This window comes from Aspergillus campestris (genome assembly GCF_002847485.1).
Source record: "Aspergillus campestris IBT 28561 chromosome Unknown P168scaffold_15, whole genome shotgun sequence".
NCBI lineage: Eukaryota > Fungi > Ascomycota > Eurotiomycetes > Eurotiales > Aspergillaceae > Aspergillus > Aspergillus campestris.
Genome location: NW_020194350.1, coordinates 303844 through 324614, shown reverse-complemented (window position 1 = coordinate 324614; position 20771 = coordinate 303844). Strand labels below are relative to the sequence as shown.

Genomic DNA, 20771 nt, shown 5'->3' with positions numbered 1-20771 from the left:
TGTTTAGTTTGTATCGGTGATGAGCGCTCATCACCGATACAAACTAAACAAACATTTTGCTTAAAAGGGTGAGTTGACAATAGTACCAATACGGTCACTTGGTAGGCATTTGGTAGGAAGGGCGTATTTTCTAGAGCTTCAAGCATACCACTACCTTTGTTACAGTAAACCAATTAAATAAAGAAAGAAAGAATGAATGAAAACAAATCGAATAAACAGTCCCAACCTATCAGAAATCCCATCCGAATTCAATTCACATAAACTCCATCTCCAATCCAAACACACCAATAATGCAATTCCTGCCTCAGGCACCCAAAGAACTAAATCGTAGATGTCAAAGAAGACAGAAACAAAAAGAAAAGAAATCTAATTACATCACATTGCCCTATAAATCAACCAAAGGACTCCCCACCCGCGGCTTAAACGCTAAACTCTTCCGTCGGGCCGCATCTAGTTTCGCTTTTAGCTTCCAAGACGGCTCCACCTCATCTGATTCCGCACGCGACGGCGTCCCGAACAGACCCTGGTGAGTTTGTTTAGGCGGACACGTCTGCTGAACGAGACGCGAGCGCTGGGAGAGGTAGTATGGCGTTGCCGGGGACATGCCGATAGCGTCGAAGTTGAAGTCGTAGGGTCTGGAGCCTGGCGTCTTGGGCGTCTGGCAGTAGCTTTGGTCTGGCTCTGCGTGGCTGGACTCGTAGCGGCGGGTTTGGGGGGTGAGGTCCGGGGATTCGCTGGGGGGAGGCGTCTGGCGCATGAAGTCTTCGACGGCGCCGGATTTGCGGCTGCTGCTGCTGCTGCTGGGGTTGGACTTGACGAGGGTGCCGTTCATGTTGCTTAGGGCGCGCGGTTCCATACTCTTTCTGCGTTTGGCGCCGCCCCGGGGGATGATCGAGCTGTCGACCGCGTAGTGGCTTTCTTCGACCCAGCGGTTTTCTCTCTCGCAGCTGTATCGTATTAGTATCGGTCATTCCAGATATGAAACGAAAGTATCAGAAGGGACTCACTCTAGAACCCACCCAACTCCCACACACTTTACCAACCCCCTAGCCTGCCTCACCTTCTCCAGGGTACGTACGCCCCCATCCTTAAACACAACGTGCGTAATGCCGACCTTCCCAATCTTCGTCTCGGACTCCCCGTCCGGAGACGTGCTCGCACGTGCGCTAGGATTCCAAGACCAGCTCTTGATGCATCGTGCGCCCATCTGCTGAAGCAGCTCGACGAAGATGCCGCTGGCGTCTTCGCCTTCGGTGGTGTGCACGTTTACGTAGACGACTGCGCCGTTGAGGACCTGGCTATAGGAGTCGGTTCCGCCGCGGAGGGGCGTTTTGGCGGGGCTGGGAGCTGGGCGGGTGTTCTTCACTGGGGTTGGTGAGGCTGCTGGTGCGGTGGAGCGTCTGCGTTGTTGGCTGCCCGCGTTGGGAGTTTGGCCATGGCTGAGTGATTGCCTGGGGCGCTGGGGGGTCGTGGGGCGTTGAAGCCGTGGGGATTTGCGAGATGGCGACGGCATGAAGATCGACTTGCGGGGTCTGGAGTGGACTGGTGATAACGAGAGGCCCCTCTTGCGAGATACCTTCAGGGGCGAGACCTGGCCTTCAGCCTTGAGAGGCACTTTGGACACAGTATGGAACGTCTGCATCGGGTTGATGGCTTTCTTCGCAGGCGTCATAGGAGGACGGACGTCATTCTCCTTCTCGTCGTCGGATTCCTCGTGGGTAGGCGCGGGATGGACTGGGCTTTCTGGGACAACCGAGATACAATCGATTTCATCCCTTTCGCTGAGGGCAGGGCTTCTGCTTGGAAAATGGTCGGCCCGGGCCGGTGAACCAACCGGTGTCTCGGATTCCGCAGCAAGGGGCTCTTCAGTCGGATCTTCGTGGATTTTGAAAGAGCCAGCAGGAGATGGCTGTTCGGGAAGGTTTTGCGGACTAGAAGAGATAGCAGGCGAGAGCACGCCTGCGGCGCTGACATCACTAGATTGCTTCGGACCCAGGGAGAAAACACCTCTCTTGGGACGTCGGGGCTGAGATTTCGCCGGGCTGCTTGCCTTCCACTGGCCAAGCTGCTGTGCCAAGGGGGTGAAACGAGGCCCACCCAAGAGCGACCGCCGTTGACCTAAGCGCCGGGGTGTCTGGGCCTTAGTCGGTGACTGGGGATAGTCGAAACCGCCAGTGTAATCCAACTCCGTAGAAAGGTCTGTATTGGTGGTCATGTCCATGTCATCAAGAGTATCGCGATACTCGCCGGTCATCGGAGGAGACGGGGCCGGAGGCATCTCGGCAGGGGCCTGGAAAGATGGGCTGGCGGATTCCTGGACTTCGTAAGGCGAAACCGGCGGCGCCACGACCTGTCCGCTCGCTTCACAAACGAGGGTAGGTTCATCATCGAAATCGGATTCCGAGCTTGAACTGTCTTGATCCTGAGTCGGGGGGATGAAAGAGTCTTCAGCGTGGTTCGAGCGAATGGTATGATCCTCCGAGCGATCTTCACCGTGTCCCTGGGTAGCACTATCAGTGAAGACATCCTCAAGACCTTGGAAGAGGCTTGGACGCAGCAAGAAATTAGACCCGTCGAGTGTGCGATCGTCTTCCATTTCGCGGTCTATTTCCTCATTCAGGTTTCGCATAGCTTGTTCTTCGTCGGCGTGCTCCTGCGCATCCGGAATGGAATGGATCTCATGGATCTCGTCCACTGCATCCTCCTGTTCCTCGCTTTCCTCCATGGGACCTTGACTGTCCGCATTCGCATCAAGGGGTTCCTCGGTAAAATCATGCTCAGACGCCCCTTCCTCCTCGCGCTCCATGTTTTCATCGAGGTCCTCAACGTCCAGTGCGTGACTATCAGCACCAACAGCGACCATTTCATCGTCGACATCGGAGTGAGCTTGCTCATCGTTGGCGTCGGCAACGTGATGAACGATCGTATCACTCGGACCATCGATCGCCTCGTCTTCCGACATCTGGCCGTCGTCTTCTGTCCCTTCGGAGTCGTAAAATTTCGCAGTTTCGTCCACAGCATCCAAGTGTACTTCAGGCTCTGGATCTGCTGGCATTTGATGCTCAGAAGTCGCTTGTGCATCGTCAGTCTCGTCGTCTGGTTGGGTATCCTCCTGTGCAACGATTCCAGCTTCCTCGATATCAGTCTCGGCCTCCTCGTCATCGACCTCCTCGTCACCAGCCTCCTCAATCCGCAAAGGCGACTCCGCAGGCTTAGACGGGAGATCCACACGAGGATCCGCACTCAGCTCATCCTCTGACTCCTCATACTCCACCGTAGGCAACTTCCGCGGCGACATGAAGCTCTTCCTCGGCGACGAAAACTTCTTAGCCGGGCTCTGGAAAAGACTCCTCCTCAGCGGGGTAGACATCGTCTCTAGTGTATTATGCTGCGAAGACGAGAACGAAGCGGCGAGGTTTCCCTTCTTTGGAGACGACTTGAGCGGCGAGTCATGGCCGGGCGTGAAGTTGGGTTGGGAGATGGGCTGCTGATGGCCGCCGAAGAGGTTTCCGCGTCGGGGGGTTTCGATGTTGGCTTTCTTGGGGGAGAATTTCAGCGGCGATGCAATGGTCGCGGTTAACTCTGGCTGGTCCAGTGGCTTTGCGGCACTTCCGATGGAGAATCCTCCTTTCTTGGGCGTTTCCCTAAACGTGTAGTTGAATGGTGAAGGGGGTGGACGACGGGCGGGGCTAGACATAAACGGTGACTGGCTAAAGTCCATAGACTTCGGAGGCTTGAGGTTCGGTTCGCCGTTCTCATCGACATGCTTTGGCGGGCTAGGCGCGAAGTTGATGCGCTTGACTGGGGAACTGAGGCCGGTGGTTCCTGACCCCTGTTTCTCAGGGGAGCGCACAACAAGATGATATTGATCCTTGGCGCCGCTCAACTCGTCGTCTTCGCCATCCGAGCTCGCATACGAAGACAGCGACTTCGCGACCTGGGTCGCCTTCTTGGGCGACAGAGGCTTGGCCGCGCCCTTCTTAGCCGCCGCGGGTTTCCGGCCTCGAGCGGGCGTGGCAGCAGGCCTGCCGGCAGGCTTGCGAGCGGGTTTGGCAGCCAGGCCGGGCGCTCTTCCACGCCGGCTACGAACAGGAGGCTCCGGCTCGCTCTCCTCATTCTCCGAGTCTGATACTTGGAACGTAACCGTTTTCTTCTTCGCCGGTCCACGCAGGATATTCGATCTCATGACGCTGGAGTTGATGAACACCTCCCTCGGAGCCCCCTGACTAGAAACATCGTCGACGGGCGGCGGGGCGGTTCTCCTAGTAGCTTTCGTCGCGGTGCTCCCCTTGGGACGACCGCGCGTCTTAGGAGCCGCAGCAGGCTTCGTCTCCTGACCCTTAGCAACCCGAGGCCGACCAGGCCGCTTCTTCGGCTCGTCCACCTGCGCCAGCTCATCCTCCTCACTATCCTCATCCTCCATCTCAGTCGGCGCAGGTGGCGGCGGCGGCGTGGCAATCTTCTTTCCCCGCGTCGTAGCAGCCGGCCTGCCTCGCGTTTTAGCCGGTTTCGTCTCAATAACGCCAATCTCATCATCGGTATTATCGTCCGACTCGGGCTGCGTCACCCGCGCAGCTGTCCTCGGCGCAGCGCGCGTACCCCGTTTCTTCGCGTCCGTGGCCGTCGTCGTTGTAGTCTTCGCTTTCGTGGTCTTCGGTGCTGCCTTGGCAGCAGCTGCTGCCGTTGTTGATGTCGCTGTCATCTTTCGTTGGGCCGCCGTGCGCGTCGCGCGCTTAGGCGGCGACTTCGGAATCACGGCCGCTCGAGCCATTGTGTATGTGTGTTGGTGTATTCGTATTCGTCGATGAGGGGGGTGGTGGTGGTTGTTGATGTTGCTGTTGTTAGTAGCGTCGTCGTGTCGGTTAATACGTGCGGGTCGCGATGGTCATTGTGCGCCGGTAGGACCACCAAGAGGATGAGTTGAATATGTAGCGATATTAAAATCGGTCCCGTGAAGGAATGGAGACCGGGGTTGGAGATTGCAAAGCTGGTTTGAACGGTTGTCGTTGGCGTTGGCGTTGGCGTGCAGTCGGGGTGGAGTTTAGTGTGTTGTTCTTGGGTTGGCTCGTTTGGGTTTAGTGACTGTGGTGGTTTCCCTGGTAACGGGTCCACTGCACGTGTTGCCTTGGGCTATACAATAGTGTAGGTTGATTATTGCTTATTTGTAGAAGAGTTCGAGAAGTATTAATTTAAACAAGAATTAGAGAAGTAAGATGATGTATGATTTGGTTATCCAAGATTTGAGATATGTTTACGGCCGTATCTGGGTTCCAAGATGCATGTCCAAATCCGCCAATCTCAATATCCAGCAACATCCATCATATAGTGCGTAAAATGTGCAAAAGGTATATACAACATGAAAGTCAAAATCAATATCCAAGGATTATAAGATTAGCTGGATTAGACCAGCGCAAACAGAGCCACGGCAGCGGCAACCATACCGGTCCAGGCTGTAGGGCCAGCCAACGAACCGGCACTGGTCTTCCCGCCGAGCACGGTGGCGGGCGCGTACTCCGCCGGGGCCGTCGTGTTGGTCTTGCCGTCCCAGCAGTACTTGTCAAAGCACTGGGTGCAGGCCTCGGGGACCTTGGTCTTGGTGCGGTCGAACGAGCGGCTGAGGATGGCACAGCCCACGCAGGTCGGCCAGTCGGCGTCGCGGGTACCGTTGCCCATGGTCACCATGTTGTGGGCGTTGATGATGCTGTTGTCGCGGTCCGAGTTGGTGTACTTGGGCTCGAAGGTGGACCAGTTCCCGAACGACGTGTAGGGGGAGTTGGGCAGGTACACGATCAAGGGGGTGGCGCTCGTCTGGTTGGAGCTGTCGCAGCCGAAGAAGGTCGGTTGCGCGTTGAGCCCGTTGTTCACGAAGGTGTTGGCGTCTGGGATGGCTGGGAAGGCCGTGCCGTTGGCAATGCCGGTCTTGTTTAGACTGCGCTCGTAGCTGGCGATGAGGGCCGTGCCGTTGGGCCAGCTGTAGGTGGTGTCGGCGGAGGCGTCCACCGCGAATATCACATCCACATGGCGCTCGGGTTGGATGAGCGGGTGCAGGGGAAGGTTCTGCAGATCTTCTCCGCCGTCGACGACGTCCAGTTCCTTCTGGTGCGAGTTCGGGTCCGACTCGGGGCGGTATTGGTAGAAGGGGTTCGGCGTGTACACGGCAATATCGTCGTCGTCCTCGCCGATGCCGCCCAGGATGTTGAGGAGCCCCTTCTTCAGGAAAGAAGGAATGGAGTCGGAGTCCTTGACCTTCAAGAAGGCCTGGTTGAACAGACTCGACGAGGTGCCCATGATGAAGCCGGCATTGTCGTAGCCGCGCACACACTTCTCGTCCTTGGGGATGGATCCGCCCACGAACTTGGTGCCCACGTATTTCAGGGGAGCAAACCCGTAGATGGTAGGATCGTACGTGCCGAACTCCCACGGGGTGAACTCGAAGACGGTGGTGTTGGTGCTGATGGCGAGTTCACCGGGGAATCGACCATCGGCCACCAACACGGGCAGCGGCATGTCGCCACTCTTGAACGCCTCGATTTCGGCGATCGACGACCAGGTGTAGTCAATGCCGCCGTCGGTGGCGTTGATCATCTGGTAGGCCAGCGCGCGTCCCCTATTAAAACAGTCAGCTGCCGCCCATCATCCCCAAGATGAAAGTCCTACCAGTAATCCGTGATCGAGGTGTTGAACCCGGCATCCTCCTTGGCCGACACGGCCTTCTCGATATTCTTGAAGTAGTCGATCGAATCGAAAAGCTGGAGGCTGTCGTCATCGGGGCCCTCAAAGATGGTGTTCTCGAATTGCCACACGTCGCCCTCACCGGTGGTTTGCAGCGAGGAGATAGTGGTGAAGTTGTTCAGGTAGACAGAACCCACCAACCAGCCGCCTCCACTCAGACCGGCCAGATAGGTGGCAGACTGCAGCAGACCACCGAGCTGGCCCGTGGCGGTGGAGTTCTCTGTGCGACTATCAAACGCATGCAGCGCACCGGCACCCGTCATGAGCGCACGGTACCCACCACCAGACACCGCGATGCCAATGTTGGGCAGGTCGGGGCTGTCGCTCGCGGTGCGATCGATGTACCCGGCCGCATCGAAGTCCTTGATCTTCACATGGCCGAAGAAATCCTTCAGAGCGGGCTTGGTCTTCTCCCGTCTGCTCTTCAGCCACGACGATTCGTGCGGCGAGAGCTTCGCAGCACTACGAATGCTCGGGCGATTGGTAGGACAATCGACCTCCGTCGGCACGTAGCCCTCGGGCGCATTTGGCAACGCACGGTTCAGCAGAGCCTTGTGCTCTGAGACAGGTTCGGGGGCAGCGGTCGCAGCTATCAACCGTCAGGTCAGCAATCAGCATTCTCGCGAAAGGGAGGAATGGACGTACCCGACAGCAGACCGGCCACAGCAACGGCAGTGGCAGCGAAGGGGGCCCTCATCTCGACGACTTTATTCAACAGGTGTAATTCCCAAAGGAAGGGGAGGGGGCTTCGCGCAGGATCTCCAGTTCCTTTTCATTATTTATTCCACTGGAACCCCGAGTGGGCCCCATGAAATAATATGAATGTAATTAGCCAGCGAGCCAGGGGTTCCGAACAGGGGGCGATCGCAACTAGTCTGACCTGACACTGAAGAACCAGCGGTCATTGGGGCGAACAAGCCGAGGGAACCAGCCACATGTTTGGTCCATGATCGACCCCATCCGCGAGAATCCGTCGGAAATGAATGTCGACCCGACACTGATGCCAATCGAGGAAGGTATCGTGGCTGAGAGGGGGGCCTGAATACCGCATACCGCTACTCAGCCCTGTCATTCGGAGATGATGCACCTTGTTGATTGGATCCGTCATGTTGAATCTGGCTGCCTGGAGGGGCATTGATGGACCTGTCGGATTCATACCGGAATAGGACTAAGCACCATCCCTTTGTGCTCCATCTTTACTGAGTCGGGGGGGGCGATGATGTGACCGTGGTTGGGCGCGATGGGTCGCCAGACGATAGCGTGGATGGGGAACAAATCACAGGATCAGGCTGCCAACTTAATCTTAACGAGTGCCTGGGTACCTGAGGCATTCTCCATCCTTCTTTCGATACGGAGTACAGCAGACAGTGATGTTGACTCAGTCTTATCCTCCGATTCCGAACCATCCGAAGTGAGACTGTCTCGGCTCAGACAATTATTGAGTCCGATTTAATGCGGGTGTAAACAGAATCACACAGCCAAGAGATCCAACAAAAAACACATTCTTGACCCACCGCGAGAACAGGATTTATCATCCCCACGTGAAACAACCATGGATTGCTGTGCACCACGTGATTGGCCGCTATACTCCGATCGTATGCACATTGTGTATAGCGTAGTCAGCATTCATAAACCGGGATAGCTAATGCAAACTACTATCATGCCTGAGGATTGCACCATGGGGAACATGATGGCGCCATGCCTTTATAATATATCTATCTCTACTGAGTCCTGCACTCTATATAACATTTATGATGATGATGAATGTTGGGGAGTGTATCTGCCGGGTCCTCATCTTAAACACAAAGATCAGGGTTAGAGCTAAGTGTTGGTGGTTGAACTCACCATGTCAATTGAGACCTCATACTGTACAGAATAGAGACACATAGATGGTGCGACATTAGTGAAGATCAGCTATCAACATTAACATATATAGTCCTACTTATATCTCGCTTGTCACTACCCCGCAGTGTCTCCAAATCAATTCATAATTATAATTAGCAAAACTTCTATCTCTCCTACACACTCCCATCAGTACCCCAGATAGCAAGAACAACATAATGAGTGGTAAAACAGCCTTAATCACCGGAGCTGCCAGCGGTATAGGGTCAGTAAACACCCAACTACTACCACTACTATCATCCTTATTACAATCTAGCAAGAAGATCAAAACTAACTATTGACCAGCAAAGCAACCGCCCACAAGCTCCATGACCAAGGCATGACCCTCATCCTAACAGACATCAACACCACGGCCCTCGACAACCTCCAACAAGCCCTAGAACCAGACTCCCTTCAAACCACCACCACAGCCACAACAGCCTCCACAACAGCAACAAAACACATCTACCACCCCCTAGACGTCACCTCCAGCACAGCCTGCACCTCCCTCGCCCAAACAATCTCCTCATACTCAATCCCACCCCTAACCTACCTCTTCAACTGCGCCGGCATAAACCCCACTCCGATCCCCATCACAGAAACAACAGACGACTACTTCACAAAACTAGTAGACACCAACCTCCGCGGAACATACAACGTCACAAGAGCATGCATTCCCCTCCTCCAGGAGAGTTTCTCCTCCTCCTCCCCCTCCATCGTCAACGTCTCCTCCATCTGCGGCACGCAAGGCGCCCCAAACTTCTCCGTCTACTGCGCCACCAAGTTCGCCATCGTCGGTCTCACAAAGGCACTCGCGCTGGAATTGGGCCCTAAAGGCATTAGGGTCAATGCTGTAGCGCCGGGGTCAACAGATACGCCGACTAACGCGGCGAAGGTGGCTGGGGGAGAGGCGCTTGAGCGTGCGAGGGGCCGTATTGCGCTGGGGAGGATTGGGAGGCCGGAGGAGGTTGCTGATGTGGTGGCGTTTTTGTTTTCGGAGGGGAGTAGTTTTGTGAATGGGTGTGTTTTGGAGGTTAATGGGGGGGTGAGGTGATTGTTTTTATTTACTTGTATTGGTGTATTTGGCCTGGTCATTGACCCGTAGCTGAGTCTATGGTTGATACTTCAGTGTTGGGATACCCTCAATGCGATTACTATTTACATAACCACTACAACCACAAACCCACGGTATTAACACATGTAATGCACATAATATCGTAATAGACAAACCCGGAATATGGTTACAAGACCCTCACCTCAAAACATCCCCGTCGGCACAGCAGGCCACAAACACAAATATTGCAAGCGCATACACACCCCAACTATCAGCAGATGCAAGAAGAGGGCAGCTACCTGGAGCCGGAAACTGCGTGTGTTCAACCAGACAGCCGCTAGGAGGACCAAAGGGTAGAACACCCAGGGGTTGACGGCGAGGGGAGTGCATGGTTGGAATGCGGTGGCGAGTTTGAGGAGGAAGAACGCGAGGGCATCATTGGGGAGGAGAGGGTTGATTCGAAGTTACTGATTGACCCTGGTAATAGGGATCTTAAGAAGGAGAACCGTCCCGGAGGCGGGGGTAAAAGCGGCGGTAGAGGCGGTAGTGGCGTTCCTCTTTCATCATCGGGGGCTTCGCGACCCCTTGGCGACTCGCTGGGTGCGGGTGTACTAGAGAATCTATGTCGGATTACTAGGTCGCGCTCAGGGCTCAATGACATTCGCCTCTGGTCGGTTTCGAGGTCTTCAAAGACAGGGGTCAGATCGGCTGCTTGGGTACTCTGAGAGTTGCGTCGCACGGCAACGGGACTTCGGGAGAATCGTCTCTTCGTGCTTGACGGCCATTGGACGGACGATGCGCTCGGGTCATCCACTGGGTGTATTCTGGAGCTGGAGTGGGCGTCTGAGCCTGAAGAGCTGGCCCGTCGATGGCGGAAACTGTCGTTGCCGTTGGCGCCAGCTTGAAGGCCATTCAACACTTCCTCCGCAGAAGGCCGTCGATCTGGATCCACAGACAGCAAGCGCCCCAGAAAAGTGTAGAGCTGCTCTGGGAGTTCGGGTCTCATCCGTCGGGCATCGTCGAAGCCGGTCCACTGGCTGATCTCGTCCCGCAGCCGATCTAAATCTTCTTTCTCTTCGTTGATGATGTCGGCGTTGGTGTATGGCAACTGCGCAAAACATAGAAAGTATAGGATCATGCCCAACGAGAAGATGTCCGATTTGAAGGTGAAGTTGCCAAATGGCCCCCCTTGGTATTCCCGCCGCAATACCTCGGGCGCACAGTATGACACTGTCCCAGTGGCTCCGGTCGATCGTCGCATCGCGTCCTGCGACTGGACTTCACCGAAATCGCTCACTAGAACGCGAATCCCATCCTGCGTCTGGTGTAATAAGCAATTATTGGGCTTCAGATCCCGGTGGATATAACCGTTTAAGTGAAGATGTCGGAGACCAGACGTTATGTCACGAAAAAAGGAATATATTTCATCGAAATTGAGTCTGCGAGGCCCGCCGATGTCGCTCTGAGGTTCCGGCTCGCCCTTAGATCGCCTCCTCAATCGATCCTTCATCTGCTGGGCAGTCGTCGAGGTCTGCACTGAACCACAGATGTAGTTGTGCAAGTCTCCAGCATTACAGAACTGCTGCAGAATGAACGCACACGGTACGCTAGGTCCAAAAGTGCTGATCTTGGCATTCTCAAGCCAGACATGCCTGTATGAAACGAGGTTCTGGTGAGACAGGTGCTGCAACAATTGCACTTCCTCCAGCACTTTCCTGAGCCATTCATGGTCGTCTCCGACAGGCACCCGCTTGCACGCGTAATGTCCGAGGGAAACGCCGTCCAACACATGCTTCACCAGCAGAACCACGCCTTTCCCACCCTTCCCCAGAACCGACTCCTCTACAAAAAACTTCTTGAAATAGTCCTGTGTGAAAGCCCCGGATGAGATCCCTTGTGCGGTCGGGGCCCCTCTACTCCCGCCCGACGAGCCATCTGCAAGAGCCGGCTGCACAAAACGTCGACGGGGAGACGGAGGATTCGACCTGTCCGCGGCGGGAAGACTATTGTGAAGCATGCGAAAGTACTCGGGACTGATGAATTCGGGTTGCGCCCCGGGAGTAGTATGGTGGCTCCCCTGTCCGGCATTGCCGTCCCGCAATGGGCGACGGCAGTAGGGACAATCGGCTAACTCGAGATTCGCATCATCATCGTCGGCGGTGTTTCGGAGGACCAGCTGTTGCGAGTCGCGATCTAAGACGACGACGGAATCGTTATGACGCCTATACGGACACAAATTCCACGATGAGGATAAACCCATGACGATCGCTAATAGATCAAAGGAGCGAGTGGGAACTCACAGGACTACATCGAGGTTAGATAAGTTATAAGGAACAACTGTCATGCCATCATTCTCCATGATTCAGGGAGAACTGGCACGTTGCCTTGCCAGAATGGGGAGACATGGGAGGCTGAAATCGGTTTTGCCAAAGGAGCTTATGAGGTCACAGCAAGGCGGAGAAAAGAAGCTGGTGCGGCCGATGATGAAAGTGAGGCTGGGCGGTGAGCGCCGGCGGTGAGTTGAACCGACCCATAGCAGGCCCGGTTACAATATGCAGCTACGACCAGGAAAAGAAAAACAAATTAAAATAGCTTCATAGGTGGATTGCATTTGCATTTCAGCTTTATATGTGGGTATCTATTTGACGAGTAATGTGTACAGGACACTAGGTCGCAGGTGTCACCCCCCCAACCATTGGCAAGAGGCAACCCAGGTGGCATGTCCAACATGGGCCGTGAAGCCACGACTAAATGGACACCACGTACGGTGGTGTTCTCGACTCCCCCGGTGCGTCGGAAGCATCATTCCGGGAGCGAAAAGGTTCGCAGCCTGCAGTCTCCAGCCAGATGGCTGAGTGTGAGGCGACGGGAAGTGCGCCTACTGCGGGCAATGGACGCTGGTTGTCGTTCGTGGGTGAGGTTGTTTCCCCAAGAGGTTCCATTCGTTCCTGGATGGAAAATGGTGGATGGAAAAGTGGTGGCCCAGACGCTCAGTCATTCTCCTCTCCACTCTCCACGTCACTGACCTCGAGGTTGGCAATGGAGTCATCATCACTGTCAAGTCCTCCGAACTCCTCGTCTTCAGAGCCGGCCTTGGCCGAGGTCTGCTCGCTGTTGTCGACCTCTTCTGGGGCAGTATCCTCGACCTTACGCTTGCGACGCATCTCACCGAGTTTACCCTCACGACCTTCGATCTTCTGGCCCTTCTCGGCCGGGTTGAAAGGAGGCGGGGTGAACCACGGGATCTTGCCGCGAAGGAAATCGTTGATAACACTCTTGGCGACGCCATCCAAATCGGGCTCGGCTCCGCGAAGAAGCTTACCGCCCTTGCGTGCAAGCAAAGTGAGGAACTCAATGGAATCGGCCGGCTCTTTGATGCCGTACGTCCGCTCAAGATGCCTCGGCTGCACCCGCTTGAGGATAGCGGGGATGTACTGCTCGGGGTTCTCGACATTCTCCACTCGGACAACGCCACGAAGAAGGATATCTTCCGGCGAGTCGTTGGGGTTGGGCGGAACCACACCCGGGCAATCGATGAGGTAGATCCTCTTCATGAGGGTGATGTACTGCCAGACCTTGGTCTCACCAGGGATAGGGGCGACAGTGCACACCTTCTTCTTGCGCAGAGTGTTGATGATAGACGACTTTCCAGAGTTGGGGTAACCAATGAACCCGACTTGGATCTGCTTCCGGTCGGAATGCAGAGAAGAAAATTGCCGAAGCAACTGGATCAGGGAGCCTTTGCCGAAAGAGTTGGTGATCGAGGCATGGAAGGCAAGCGTAGGACGGTCCTTGGACAGATGTCGCACCCAAGCAGCCTGGCGTCTCGTTAGTCCCGATCGCCAGATAGAGCGTGAAAGAAAAAGAAAGAAAAAGAAAGAACGATAAAAACATTGTGATGGATGTGCATAGAATGTGTGAAATGTAATTGAGAGTCCTGCTACAAGCTCGCTCGATGGCGGGACAGGACTCAACTAGATTACAAGACACAGCGTGACCCATACGACCGGCTTCCAAAACGAAAGCCAGTCAGCCTTGCTTCAAAAAGAAGGTCGGCGCGGGTCTGCGTTGATCTACCAAAGCCGTAACAGACATCCTTTCATGGGAAAGAAAAATACGACGCAGGGCCGAAGGAAGGAGCCTTGACTTGACGATGGCACGGAGAGTATCCGATTGTATGGTGGGGGGTGGAGAAAGACAACAAGAAAAACAAGGGAAACAAGGAAGTATGAGACTTACTGCAACACCAGTGGGCACAAGATCACACTTGTTGACCACAAAAATCAAATGCTTGTGAGGAGCCTCCTCTCGGATGTACTTCTCAACGCTTCGACAGCGAGTGCCTTCAGGATCACGAGCATCGAGAACGTGGATAACCACATCCGACGAATCAATGACCTTGTACAGCTCGTTCCAGATTCGCTTACTCTGTCCCTTGAGGAACACAGACTCGCGTGCGACGGGCGCAGTAGTGAAGTCATCGACAATATGACCCACGTCCGCGTTGACCATGAAACTCCCGTCGTCGTTCTTCTCTTGGTCATGCTTGTCAGCATAGGCTTCCTGCACCTTGGACGTCTCTCCAGCGAGGTCTTCCAAGGACGCAACACCCAGCTTGACACGCTTACGCTGGGCCTTGGGGCCAAACGTATCGTTATACGGAGACGTCTCAATAGCCATCTTCGCCTGATGTTGTTTTAACCCGTTGACCGTCCCAGTGTTATCTCTGATCAAACTCATGGGGAGTTTATTGGTCTTGAGCAGAACCGAGTAAGGGTCGGAAGATCGCTCAGCGACAGCTTCACGGAACGACGACAGCGCCTCCTGCGAGATAACACGGGTGTTCCCAAACCATTTACGGTTGGGTTCGATCCGAGCGACGGGGGCATCCCGAGACTGGTACGAAGCAGCCTTGGTGATGTTTCCTACAGAATCACGCTGGGCCTTGCCCTCCTTGAACATGTTCAAGGTCTTGACCTTCTTGGCATCCCTAACAGACAATTAGTGACCATAACACCCCAAGATAGAACAGTAACCCATACCGGTAAAAGTTTTCACCCTTGACCGTGACATTAGCCATGCCATCTCCAGTCTTCCCCTGCCGGTCTTTCCGGGTCCTTTCTTTCTTTCCCGTACCCATGATGAATAGTGCTTCTTAAAGACCGATCAAATCACTTAAGAAGACCTAAAAATAAAAGAGTGGGTGTGAAAAAGGAGAGAGTTGGCAAAGCGCAAGTAGAGGAAGAGAGAAGAAGTGAAGAAAAAGTGAGCGGCAGATTATTTTTTTTTTCTGCGGGCGCCAAGCCAAACCGAGCACGGACCAGCAGCGACAAAATCCACGCTTGCGATCTTTTCCCGACTCTCTCCAGTACTGCGTGTCTCCGGGCCTTGTTTAGCTTGCTTGTTGCCACGGTTGGAGTCAGTTACTGTTGAATTCTTTCTTTATTTCTTTGCTGAATATATTCCGAATAAATTATACCTCCATTAGAAGCCACAGGCTTCACGCGTCACCATGTCCTTCCTCCGCAACTGCCGCACTGCCACGACGCAAGTCCGAGGGTTCACCTCGTCCACCACTCGTCGAGTCGGCCCTGAATCTCCCAATTACATTGAAGTCCCTCGCTCCCTCCAGCCGGACCTGCCCTCGAAGCGCCGTGTCAAGGGTACCCTACCCGTCCCCCGCGACCTTTTCCCCGCTCGCCGCGCGGACAAGCCTACCGAGGCGTACCTCGCAGCCGTGACCCCGGCTCAAACGAAAGAAACCAAGATCGATCCGAATGATCCCCACGCCGACTTCCTCCAGTGGCGGAGACAATTGGCCGAGGAGCGGAGGCAGAACCTGCGCGAAGGTCTGCAGGAGCTGTACAGCCGGAAGCAGAAGACGACCGACCAGATGGTCCGGAAGAGCGCCGAGAAGCAGCAACGACGAGCTCACATCTTCCAGCAGCCCGAGCGGGAGGACGAGCGACTCACCCGCCAGTCGGTGACGCAGGACATGCTGCCCCGGAAGGAGACGGTGCTGCCGGACCCGACGCGCGAGGCGCGACTCGCGCAGTCGGCAGAGCGACACGAGTACAAGAAGGCCTTGAAGGAGTTCGAGCGGTTGAACTCGGTACAAGATCTTTACATGGGTGCTAGAAAGTTCATCACCACGGAGGCGCAGCTGGCCGCTGAGATCGATCGGATCTTCCCCGAGGGCGAGAATGAAGCCTGGCGCAATGACCACCAGCAGGGCCAGAACGTCTGGAACTTGGGCGTGCCCCCGACCGTGCAGAGCCTTGCCACGGAGTCTCGGAAGGGCGAGGCTTCTCGCTGGGAGCTCATCCAGGGCAGAGTCAAGAAGCTTGGAGAGCAGGTTACCGGTGGCAAGCTGTGAGGTACATTGGACTACTGTATATTATCGTTTCCTTCTATTTTTCTCTACTGTCAAAGCAATCATATGAGCTTGTACTTTTGGATTTGTGTATACCTAGCCTTATCAATGTAAGGACATCATCTTACAGGTTTCAAGTGACCACTATGCGACGTACGATAAGAGGTATATAAAGAGGATGAAGTAGAAGAAGAAGTATTATCGAGGTGTATGCCTCGGTTGAATTCTAGATGTCGGGGGTGAAACGTAACCACTTCTCCATTGCCTCCTTGCCACACCGTCCATAAGTACTCATCGAGTCCAATACGTCCGGTGAATGACACGTAAGCGAGAAGCAGTCAGAGAGCCCTCGTAAGATCAATCTTGGAATCTTGGACACGGTTATACCACTGATTTGATATAACCATTTTGCCATATACTCAAAGTACATGGCAATGAAAGTTCCGGGCTTCATATATAAAGCAATTCTACGGCAAAAAGACAGGACCGAACGAAAATAGGGTATATCTCTGTTTTTGTATATACTTCTCTCACCTATCCAACGGACTAACTCATTCGCGCGGCTTTGAATTTGCTCACGCGCTTAGGAGCATCTTCAGTCTCGATCGGGACCGTCTCGGGCTCTTCTAAGAAACCGCCGTTTTGCTGGATCATTCGGTTGCGCATGCGGTAGAATTCGCTGGCTATCTCCCGCTGGTGCAGCTGGTCGTCGAGCTCGTCGGGTTCTGGGGCCACGGCGTTGGCGGAAGGCTCGTGCTCGGTGAGCTTGTCGGCCATGATCTTGCCCTTGGGGCCGCGGGTGGGTGGCTCCTCGTCGATGCCTTGGATCGGCTGGGAGAAGGGCTTCGGTTCGGATGGTTTGGCGGGGAACAATGGTGGTGTTGAGGATGCGCCTGAACTGGGTTGCGGTCCGGGATTGACCGGGCGAGAGCTTTCAGTCATGGCTGCTGTATTGCCTGCGGTTGCGCTCCGGTTCTTGAAACGCGAGACTTTCTTCGGTGCATTGTTCGTCGGGGGAGCCTTTTCGGCCGGCTTTGCGCGCTCGATGACAGAGTCCAATACGGCCGGCACGGTAGACTCCTTGGTCGGGGTTATCTTCTTTTCTAGGGCCGGCGACTTGGGAGCCGGGGCGATGTCAAGGTCGTCCGCAAAAGCCACCTTCTTTTTCGGTTTCTTCTCCTTGACCGTTTCCGCCACCGGCGCGGGCTCGACCTTAACCGCGACCGGCTGCTCCAGTTCAGTTTGCACCTGCTCTGGAAGAGATCCGGTGTTTTTGCCCATGTTCCACATGCCTCGGGCGTTCAGCTTTGCCTCTAGGTCGCGCATCTGCTGGTGGTAGTCCTCATCAAGGACACGCCCGGTTGTCCGACCGTGTTCGTCTTCTTCATCGTCGTCATCATCGTCATCATACGCAAGGGCATCATAATCATCGTCAAGAGTGACGTCGCTCCCATCTTCGTCCATCTCAAGTTCGGCAACTACAGCGCCAACCTCATCCAAGCTGTATCGTATCATTTCGCGTCGTAGCTCGGCATCTTCCGGGGACTCGTCCACATCCGTAACGGGAACATCTCGGTCGTCAGACGTTGTTGATTCCGGCGCAGCCGATGTGTCATTTTCGTGCGTGGATTCAACACCGTGGGTAGGTGATAGGATATCCGTTTGTTTTTCTTCGGTTTCCAATTCCTCACTGGCCTCAGGCTCCGACTTCACCTGTTGCGAACGCCCGACCTGTGTATCCGACTGGGGAGCACTCGGTATGTCTTTCACACCAGCTTTTTTCAACACGTCCAATAGATCATTTGCCTCACTTCCTGGTCGGGACGTCTTGCTCGAAACCACATTCCCGTCCTCGTCGAGTTCCTCGAAAATCTCCGTCATGGGAAAGTCCGCCGTGGGTTCCGCGGGTAGCTGCTCGATGGAGTCAAGCGTCTGCAGCTCGTTCTCTGCAGTGCGTAGTCTGCGCTCCATAATCGACACGTTCTGCCTCACATAGTCGATGCGGCGCGATATGAGGTCAACCACTTGCTGTCTGGTCCGAGTGACGCCCTTGTCGTCTCCGAGAATCACTTTGACTTCCTTTTCGTTGACCTGCGTTCCACCCATGTCCCGTCCCACCTGGAGAAAGTCGTCCGTCGTGGCCTCATCTTCCAGGCTGCCGATTTCCTCCCTCAATCCATCATATTCCGCTTCCCATGTGCGCCAGTGGTAGAGTGATTCTTGGAGCTTGGAAATGTTGCCTTCGAGCTGCTGGCGCTGACGCTCTAGGTCGTTTAAGCTGCGGTCTGAAAGTTCCATTATGGAAAAAATAATATCCCGTATAGAGAAGAATAAAAAAGAAAATGATTGAACCAGATAAGAGCGTGGAGTGAACTGAGAAGATTGCCAAAAGTTATAGACGGCAAAGAATGTCAGAAAAAGATGAGTTCCGCATGGCGGAACACCACCGGAGCCTCTGATTGGCGGACGGGCAGATCGATTATCAAACCATCCCGCATACCTCAGGCTCCATCGAACTTCTTCCCATGACTGACTGACTATTGTTCAATCCTTTACCTCGCCTCCTCCCTTGTCTCGTACAGCTCGCATCATGGCGCCTCCTCGTGCCTCGATGGCCCATCGCGGGGATGACGACGGTATGTTTCTCGCACCTGGTGAAGCTAGCCCGTACTAACTGTGTCTTTCTAAGAGGTCTGCCCTGTCTGCAAGTCGTCGCGATACTTGAACCCTGATATGGAGTTCCTCATCAATCCTGAATGCTACCACAAGATGTGCGAGTCTTGTGTCGACCGGATATTCTCGTCTGGTCCGGCGAACTGTCCCGTCGCGGGGTGTCACAAGACGCTGAGGAAGAACCGGTTCCGCAAGCAGACCTTCGAGGACATCAACGTGGAGAGGGAGGTGGATATCCGGCGCAGGGTCATGCAGATGTATGTTGAGACTCCTTTGGCGGGGTGGAATGGCAGAAAGCTGACAAAAGCATACAGCCTCAACCGTCGCGAAGAGGAGTTCGACTCGAAGCGCGCCTACGATGACTTTTTGGAACAACGAGAAGAGATCATCGCCAACCTCGTCTACGGCACCGACGTCGCCAAAACGGAAGCCAATCTCCAACAATACGCATCCAGCAACGTCCGCTCCATCCGGGCCAACCAGGCCCTCGAGGAGAAAGAGGCTTCTTCATTCCAGGAACAACAAACCCAGGAACAAGAATTGGCCCGGATCCGCCGCCAGGCCGCCAAGATGGAATACGAGAACGAACGACGGGAGCTCATCGCAGGCCGAGAAGACGTCCTCGCGCGTCTTGCGTCTGGGCGCCCCGCAGATGCGGCAGCTATCGCGCGCCAAGGCCAAAAGGTGCTGCTCAAGAAGTCATCCGCTCGACGGAGCGAGGAAGAGCGTATCCGGCAGAAACAGGCTGCGCTGCGGAACTCGGATGCGAAGATGTCAGGGCAGCCGGCAGCCAGGGCTGCGGGCCAGGACGACGGCGGCTTCATCAAGGGTCTCAAACGGATCAAGACCCCCGAGCCCGAGAAACCTTACGATCCGTTTGGCGGGCTGGTTCCCGGCAAACGAGACTACTTCACTCAGAGCGAGTATTATCCCTCCAGCTATCTGGAGCCGATTCGGCAGAATGCCCAGATGCAGGCTGGTGGTTTCGATCTGCGGGAGTACTACTCGCGGACACTACTCGAGGCGTTTGCCGGTCTAGGCTGCTTTATCGACGAGGAGGTTGCCGAACGAGATTCGGCCGCTCCTCTAGGCGTCGGACAGCCTGTGCCCACGACAGGACAGTCATGAGGCCCACTATATAACTTACCACCATTGTAGACTGTCTTTGGAGCTTCGAAATTTTGGCTAGCCATTCTCAACGAGCTCACCATCAATCAGCATTTCAGCGGGTGCATAGCGAGGGCGTTCATCAATCATTGAATTATTCATCCATTACCTGTGTTTATTTTCCGGTTCTCAATCAAAAATAGAGCAAAAAAAGAAATCCAAATCTTAGACCTCATCTTTCCCTCACAAATCCAATCATCTCGATTTGTGTATGCCTATAGGCCTCCTTCCACGTCATCAGTTCAGGCAGATCACGGATCTTCAAGGATCTGACTGATGAGGTGGCTGTAGATGGTGAGCCTAAGCTGACTGCGGCTCGATTGTATGACGCGTTCACGGTCGGCGCGGAAATCCCATCTCGGGTCCGTGTCCTGTTGAGGTATCAAGTAACATCAATAGCCATTACCAGAATGGGGACTGGATGGCCTGATAGCTATACTCATTGACAATTGGAGTTGTCATCGGTATACGATATACTATGGACGCGTAGGTGTGTCTCGGGTGTTCTGGTGTATATTCAAAGCACATCTGTTGGTTCATAATATATATAGAACGCTAGCTGTGATATAGTACTTGCTATCTTAGACTAAATATTAACACATATAATTTAGTAGACATATTCAATAACACCATACACCCTGTCTAATAATTCAAAGTAAAAACAACCAAGTATAGCACCGTCCAAGATGAGGGGCGAGATATCACCGACATGCGAGGCTCCCATGCAAACCTCCACAAAGGGACCTCCTCCAACTCCCAATATAAACAGTATCAGGATTGTACATCCCTACCACAGCAAGGAACTGAATCCGCAGAAGAGGGGAAGAAGATCGTATATTTAGAAAAAACCTTGCAGGATGTGAGATGGATATCTGAAATGTTGCTTGCTTG

The 20771-nt window shown here is 54.4% G+C and overlaps 8 protein-coding genes across 8 annotated transcripts; 3 read left to right on the top strand and 5 right to left on the bottom strand.

Annotated features, from left to right (window-relative positions):
• Positions 1–194: 194 nt before the first annotated feature.
• Positions 195–4775, bottom strand: P168DRAFT_307625 (uncharacterized protein). The gene is made up of 2 exons (XM_024839125.1): positions 1008–4775; positions 195–947 (listed from the first exon to the last, which is right to left on the bottom strand). Exons 1-2 carry the CDS (start codon positions 4769–4771, stop codon positions 386–388), a joined length of 4326 nt encoding a protein of 1441 aa, XP_024688902.1. The 5' UTR covers positions 4772–4775; the 3' UTR covers positions 195–385.
• Positions 4776–5400: 625 nt separating this feature from the next.
• Positions 5401–7429, bottom strand: P168DRAFT_300097 (lysophospholipase family protein; the record flags this gene model as incomplete). The annotated part of the gene is made up of 3 exons (XM_024838390.1): positions 5401–6607; positions 6658–7291; positions 7378–7429. 3 exons carry the CDS (start codon positions 7427–7429, stop codon positions 5401–5403), a joined length of 1893 nt encoding a protein of 630 aa, XP_024688901.1.
• A 1363-nt stretch (positions 7430–8792) lies between these two features.
• On the top strand, positions 8793–9667 carry P168DRAFT_322366 (SDR family NAD(P)-dependent oxidoreductase; the record flags this gene model as incomplete). The annotated part of the gene is made up of 2 exons (XM_024840563.1): positions 8793–8839; positions 8920–9667. The coding sequence occupies 2 exons, from the start codon at positions 8793–8795 to the stop codon at positions 9665–9667; spliced, it is 795 nt and encodes a 264-aa protein (XP_024688900.1).
• A 337-nt stretch (positions 9668–10004) lies between these two features.
• P168DRAFT_285430 (protein kinase IKS1) lies at positions 10005–12026 on the bottom strand (the record flags this gene model as incomplete). Its single annotated transcript, XM_024836205.1, has 2 exons — positions 10005–11889; positions 11968–12026. The coding sequence occupies 2 exons, from the start codon at positions 12024–12026 to the stop codon at positions 10005–10007; spliced, it is 1944 nt and encodes a 647-aa protein (XP_024688899.1).
• A 233-nt stretch (positions 12027–12259) lies between these two features.
• Positions 12260–14895, bottom strand: P168DRAFT_293588 (putative GTPase NOG2). The gene is made up of 3 exons (XM_024837838.1): positions 14710–14895; positions 13907–14657; positions 12260–13485 (listed from the first exon to the last, which is right to left on the bottom strand). The coding sequence occupies exons 1-3, from the start codon at positions 14805–14807 to the stop codon at positions 12658–12660; spliced, it is 1677 nt and encodes a 558-aa protein (XP_024688898.1). The 5' UTR covers positions 14808–14895; the 3' UTR covers positions 12260–12657.
• A 153-nt stretch (positions 14896–15048) lies between these two features.
• On the top strand, positions 15049–16151 carry P168DRAFT_293587 (uncharacterized protein). Its single transcript, XM_024837837.1, has one exon. It carries the CDS (start codon positions 15180–15182, stop codon positions 16041–16043), a length of 864 nt encoding a protein of 287 aa, XP_024688897.1. The 5' UTR covers positions 15049–15179; the 3' UTR covers positions 16044–16151.
• Positions 16152–16571: 420 nt separating this feature from the next.
• Positions 16572–18607, bottom strand: P168DRAFT_293586 (prefoldin-like protein). Its single transcript, XM_024837836.1, has one exon. It carries the CDS (start codon positions 18336–18338, stop codon positions 16587–16589), a length of 1752 nt encoding a protein of 583 aa, XP_024688896.1. The 5' UTR covers positions 18339–18607; the 3' UTR covers positions 16572–16586.
• Positions 18578–20127, top strand: P168DRAFT_293585 (TFIIH/NER complex subunit TFB3). The gene is made up of 3 exons (XM_024837835.1): positions 18578–18676; positions 18730–18970; positions 19028–20127. Exons 1-3 carry the CDS (start codon positions 18631–18633, stop codon positions 19839–19841), a joined length of 1101 nt encoding a protein of 366 aa, XP_024688895.1. The 5' UTR covers positions 18578–18630; the 3' UTR covers positions 19842–20127.
• Positions 20128–20771: the final 644 nt, after the last annotated feature.

Coding starts and splice junctions, on each gene's coding strand:
- P168DRAFT_293587 (XM_024837837.1), top strand. CDS start 15,180: ATGTCCTTCCTCCGCAACTGCCGCACTGCCACGACGCAAGTCCGAGGG.
- P168DRAFT_293588 (XM_024837838.1), bottom strand. CDS start 14,807: ATGGGTACGGGAAAGAAAGAAAGGACCCGGAAAGACCGGCAGGGGAAG. Junction 14,658..14,709: donor AAGGGTGAAAACTTTTACCG/GTATGGGTTACT, acceptor ATTGTCTGTTAG/GGATGCCAAGAAGGTCAAGA. Junction 13,486..13,906: donor TTGTGCCCACTGGTGTTGCA/GTAAGTCTCATA, acceptor ACGAGACGCCAG/GCTGCTTGGGTGCGACATCT.
- P168DRAFT_293585 (XM_024837835.1), top strand. CDS start 18,631: ATGGCGCCTCCTCGTGCCTCGATGGCCCATCGCGGGGATGACGACG. Junction 18,677..18,729: donor CCATCGCGGGGATGACGACG/GTATGTTTCTCG, acceptor TGTCTTTCTAAG/AGGTCTGCCCTGTCTGCAAG. Junction 18,971..19,027: donor CGGCGCAGGGTCATGCAGAT/GTATGTTGAGAC, acceptor AAAAGCATACAG/CCTCAACCGTCGCGAAGAGG.
- P168DRAFT_307625 (XM_024839125.1), bottom strand. CDS start 4,771: ATGGCTCGAGCGGCCGTGATTCCGAAGTCGCCGCCTAAGCGCGCGACG. Junction 948..1,007: donor GGAGTTGGGTGGGTTCTAGA/GTGAGTCCCTTC, acceptor AATACGATACAG/CTGCGAGAGAGAAAACCGCT.
- P168DRAFT_293586 (XM_024837836.1), bottom strand. CDS start 18,338: ATGGAACTTTCAGACCGCAGCTTAAACGACCTAGAGCGTCAGCGCCAG.